Source organism: Tachypleus tridentatus, chromosome 13, assembly GCF_004210375.1.
Source record: "Tachypleus tridentatus isolate NWPU-2018 chromosome 13, ASM421037v1, whole genome shotgun sequence".
Taxonomy (NCBI): domain Eukaryota; kingdom Metazoa; phylum Arthropoda; class Merostomata; order Xiphosura; family Limulidae; genus Tachypleus; species Tachypleus tridentatus.
In genome coordinates this window covers 188,085,003-188,090,403 of record NC_134837.1, presented here as the reverse complement: position 1 = coordinate 188,090,403, position 5,401 = coordinate 188,085,003, and the positions used below count along the sequence as shown (strand labels likewise).

The window sequence follows — 5,401 nt, the reverse complement described above, 5'->3', positions numbered from 1 at the left end:
TTTGTTAGGATGACTTATAACTGGTAACGGTGACTTACACTGCTACTCTGCAGTTATGGAGTGTCACTTTGATACTCTAACATTTATTATATTTCTCACTGAAAATATTCCCAACAACGAATATTCAAAACATTTTTGTAATATCTAGTAGCACGTTCGAAGAAATTCTGAAAATAAAATTACTCTTACATTTGAAAAATATTTTGAGAGTCGATCATTAAGTCGATTTAAAGAACAAAGCCTAGAACTGGTTACAAAATAAACGTGTATATTTGTCTAACTTCTATGGAATTTCCCGCTAGAATAAACAAACTTAACATTTCCAGAAAAGTGGCAAGTTGTACTTCTTAGAACAAACCACCTTCGTATGTTTAAAACGTCAGAATTTCATTGTTCTTTTCAATTGCCATTCTGACATAATTCCGTCAACAAGACTGGTAAATGTTTTAAAAGGGATCGTAGTAAAGCAATCAAAACATTCTAAAGTACTTACGGCGATTGGTATCAACGTAAGTAGTACCTTGGGTTAAATCAAAACTTGTTCATTTATTTAAAAAAATATATCGTTGTTAAATTTATAAAGTTCTTTCTGTGAGCATTAAACTAGCTTTATTCTTGTACACTTGGTAACTTTATGACGTATAATGTTTATTGTTTTACAGAAACACAATGAAAGGAAACATCGGTATTGCTGTGTTCTACATGTTGTTACTTCTACTTCCAACAGACAGTATTGGGAAGAAGATGGAAGAGAATCTTTTCAGACAAGTACATTAACAAATAACACTAAATACGACTGGTGTTTATCAGGTTAACAGTACGTTAACAAATAACACTAAATACGACTGGTGTTTATCAGGTTAACAGTACGTTAACAAATAACACTAAATACGACTTGTGTTTCTCAGGTTAATAGTACGTTAACAAATAACACTAGATACGACTGGTGTTTATCAGGTTAACAGTACGTTAACAAATAACACTAGATACGTTGATTATTATTGTTGTTAAGACACTTCTCTTTGTTTCTACTCGTGATTTATATTTTTGTGAATATTCTCTTTATTATATATATGATAATTATTGTAATTTTATTAATGGTCTTAAAGTCGATTTCTCTTTCTTTTGATAAAGTTGTTTTTCCTTTTGCTAGAAACGAAATCCTCTCATTCCAGCAATTTACATTGGAGCAACTGTTGGGCCTTCAGTTTGGGCTTATCTGGTCGCTTTAGTTGGTGTCGCTGCCGTTACTGCTGCAAATATAAGACGAGCCTGTATCCTTTCTAAGTTGTTCTGTAGTCAAAATAACTAGTTTTACAGAAATCAGGTTCTTGTATGTTTTTGTTTTAATGCTTATCTAACGAAAGGACAGCAAGTAATAAACATATTAAGTTAAAACTTCGATGTACACTTTTTTTTCTCGCTGGTGAATTCTTAGCTATGAAAAGCTTCTGATAACCATTCCTGTGCTGGCAACAGAGGCTGGTGTAGGTCAAAATGTTTTCGTCACGAATATGTGGACTCTCACCACAGTGCTGTATGTGGAAGATACTTTTGCTGCAGACCACGCTAACAGGTAAATTTCATAGTAAAAGTTTTTATTAACCTATTGAGAACTTACACTTTTAATATAGACAAATATCTTTATCCTTGCCAAGAGATGGCGCAATAAAAGTAACGAATTGTGTTAATAATTGGAATAACCTTTTCGTCATTACAACTATTTCTCTTTTTCTTGCTATCACTACCACACAGGTTGACTCTGCGTTAGATCCCTGTATTCTGTATTTCATAGTTGGAGACATTTCTCGCCGTGAGTGATTGACAGTCAATCCCTTGGCATAGGTAATAGAATTTTACTGTTCAGTAAATTAAAATAGCAGACCGTGCTAGAAGCAGTACAATAAATACATTATTAGTCACTTCATTCGAGGATTATTTACCACTATCCTTTCTGCTGTTTCTAACTATTATTAATCACTAACCTTTTTACTGTTTTTATTATTATTTGTTTGTTTTTTGGCAAAGCCACTGAAGGGCTATCCGTGCTAGCCATCCCTAATTTAGCAGTGTAAGACTAGAGGGAAGTCAGATAGTCATAATCACCCACCGCCAACTCTTGGGCTACTTTTTTACCAACGAATAGTTGGATTGACTGTCCCATTATAATGCCCCCACGGCTGAAAGGGCGAGCATGTTTGGTGCGACGGGGATTCGAACCCACGACCCTCGGATTACGAGTCGAACGCCTTAAACCACCTTGCCATGCCAGGCCTCTAACTATTATTAACTACTAACCTCTCTGCTCTTTCTAACTATTATTAACCACTACCCTTTCTGCTCTTTCTAACTATTATTAACACTATCTTTTCTAGTATTTTAAATATTATTAACCACTATCTTTTCTAGTATTTTAAATATTATTAACCACTTTTTTTTAGTATTTTAAATGTTATTAACCACTATCTTTTCTAGTATTTTAAATGTTATTAAGCACTATATTTTCTACTATTTTTAACTATTATGACCCATTTTCCCATTTGTTATTCTTATTAAGTATTGCTTTCTAACTCTACAGTGTAGCAGGTTTTCACTACTTTGCGAGAAAGTATAAAACCTCCATGTCGTGTCTTTGAACACACATCTAGTGACAGTCATCTTCTGATGTAAAAGTCTTTTAAGAGAAAAAGAAACATCATCATCAATACACAGATTATAACAGGACCTCTGTTAATAAAAAATGAAATCCAATTCTTAATCAATACAGTTGCGTTCATATATGTCTATGTCATTTGTTCTCTCATCTATATAAACCACACTTCCCTGCATGGGCTTGTACCTTACGGATTTCTTTTTATCTTTATAAAATTGGCAGTTCTTTGATAAATGTTTTATTAGTTAAATCACGTTCTTTGTAGCTTATAATAGTTATAAATGTTTTATTAGTTAAATCACGTTCCTTGTAGCTCATAATAGTTATAAATGTTCTCGCAATGTTCTTACTTCACTGGTTGAAGGAATCAAGTAAACCTGAAGGATCATTGTGGCTAAGTAAACAAAATCTTTACTCTGTACAATCGATAAAAGTATGTCTGAAATTTAAAAAAAATACATATGCAATTCATATATCACATTTTCATTGTCATATTTAGAATGATTCTATTAAATGGTCACATAATATTAATACTCAAACAACATTATGTTTTATTCCTATAAAACAATAAACGATTCTATAACATGTTTTATTGTTGTTACACAGAAAATTATTCTATTTAAACATTCCATAGTACTAATAGCTAAACTATATCACGTTTTATTGTTATTATACAGATGGCACTCTGACAAAGTATCTGAATTTGAGGTGTAACCAAGAAAACTAAAGCCATATTAAGTAAACAGTTCTAAACTTTTCAAGGTATTTAGAGTAATTTAGTAATGTCTAGATAGTATTATGTCTTCTTACCAATATATATATTCGTAGTGTGTAAGTATGTCTTACGTTATCTGACAGTCAATAAATATGTTTGTATCAACATCTGTAAGCTTTGTGGGTTTGTTTTTTTTACGTTATATTTCACTAAATAAACATATCACAAATACTCAGATACTTACACACAGTCGGCTACAAGATTCAGGTTTTAGTAGGCCTCATAAGGTAAGGTTTGTCTGGACTTCTTTCCTTTCATTTGTTAGTTTCCAGCTGAATATTTGTCTACTTATAAAACATGAGAATCAGAGGTTGTCCTATTAAATTTACTCTTCCAAGGTCATCTCCATATTAAGGTAAATACACATATTGAAGTAATGTTCCGTATGTATTTTTCGAGGTTGGTAAGATGATTTTAAAAAATAAATACTTCTAGTAAAAGGCAAAACTGTAAAGATTTAATCACAGTTTCAAATTTCGCCACCTATGTAACGGTTGTTTATTAAATGATTTATAATTACTTTTTAAAGGTGGAATTTAGTTAATGCAGAAAAATTATGTGGTTAAAGTATTAAGTATTTAGTTACTTTCCATCGTGTATGTGTGGCTAATCTGCTTTATTTTGGGTAAAATCTTAAAAGTTATCCACTTCAATTACCTATATGAATTACTCTTCAAATGGTAATTGTTTTTTTAAATAATTCATTTTCTGAAGGAAAAATAAACTATAGAATGTCCATAGTTCGCATAAAACCTCACAGATAGCAGCCAATTCGAAAATTTCAGTTTGTCAATTGCAATAATGACGTCTGAATTGTTTTCAGAGTTCATTTCTACCTTCTTGTTCTACAGAGTTCATTACAGAGGTAAATAAGTTATTAGTTCGTATTTTCTTATAATTTTGTGCACATTCATAAATACACGTTTAGATCAATATGAAGCCATATTGTCAAATATATTATTTGTAATAATGTCGTGAAAGAAAAACTTTATTGTAACGTTTATCTGGTGCATAAGGCGAGTTACAGCGTATATATACATCAACAAATACTATGTGTTAATTCTTACCTGTGGGATGATGTAAGTGCCATCCCAACATTTACTTCCTTTTCTTAATTTTTTCTTTCATTATTAGTTGTATTCTTGTGCGCCAGCAATACTAAGCAACTGCCCCAACCAATTTAATTATAAACCCAGAGTAGCGCGTCATCTGTTTTATATGGGTACAAAATATTTTTAAAAGCAGATACTCCGTTCAAAACTAATGTCACTTTAGAGATATTGGTTTGGTTTTTGAATTATCAGAAGGAAGAAGAACAAGTAATTCAGACTTCTCGTTATGATATTTACAGACATTTTGTTATAAAAGAAAATATTGTATAGTATTGTAAAGTTCTGATGATATTTAAAATATTATTTTGATGAACATATGAGCCATCCTACGGTGTAAGTTGTACTGTCACATGCCTGTTGCACGTTGGACATCTGGCTCAATCGTACTATGTATGTGTGTGAACAGGTAAACATACTAACAAGTTTCAGTAAACGATGAAATGTTAGTTTGAAATATTTAATCAAGTTTCTAAATGTATTTAGTTTATCTTTGTGATTGACAGTAGAAAAAACAAGACTGATAATTTTGTAACAAAACTTTAATATTCGATGTGACAACATAACTTTAATGTAGAATTTTCTAAATATATCATCCTATAAACTATTACTTTGGAATAAAAATAAAGGCTCTTTAATGATCAGATAAAATGTCTATGTGTTTTTTCTTATAACGAAACCATGTCGGACTATCTGCTGTGTCTACCTAGACCAGGGGTGGGCAACGTATTTTTCATAGTGGCCCCAACTGTGGCTAATGAAAACAACGTTGGCCACACTATTAATATATATATATATTGAAAGATATTAGTTTAATCAAAATAATTGCATTTCAACTAATCTTCAATGTGAAAAATGATGAAG

At 31.4% G+C, this 5,401-nt stretch overlaps 1 protein-coding gene across 1 annotated transcript; it reads left to right on the top strand.

Moving 5' to 3' along the window:
- Window positions 1–355: 355 nt before the first annotated feature.
- LOC143240588 (big defensin-like) lies at window positions 356–3,538 on the top strand. Its single transcript, XM_076483274.1, has 5 exons — window positions 356–509; window positions 663–768; window positions 1,154–1,274; window positions 1,449–1,576; window positions 3,331–3,538. Exons 2-4 carry the CDS (start codon window positions 670–672, stop codon window positions 1,571–1,573), a joined length of 345 nt encoding a protein of 114 aa, XP_076339389.1. The 5' UTR covers window positions 356–509; window positions 663–669; the 3' UTR covers window positions 1,574–1,576; window positions 3,331–3,538.
- Window positions 3,539–5,401: the final 1,863 nt, after the last annotated feature.

Coding starts and splice junctions, on each gene's coding strand:
- LOC143240588 (XM_076483274.1), top strand. CDS start 670: ATGAAAGGAAACATCGGTATTGCTGTGTTCTACATGTTGTTACTTCTA. Junction 769..1,153: donor AAGAGAATCTTTTCAGACAA/GTACATTAACAA, acceptor TCCTTTTGCTAG/AAACGAAATCCTCTCATTCC. Junction 1,275..1,448: donor TGCAAATATAAGACGAGCCT/GTATCCTTTCTA, acceptor AGCTATGAAAAG/CTTCTGATAACCATTCCTGT.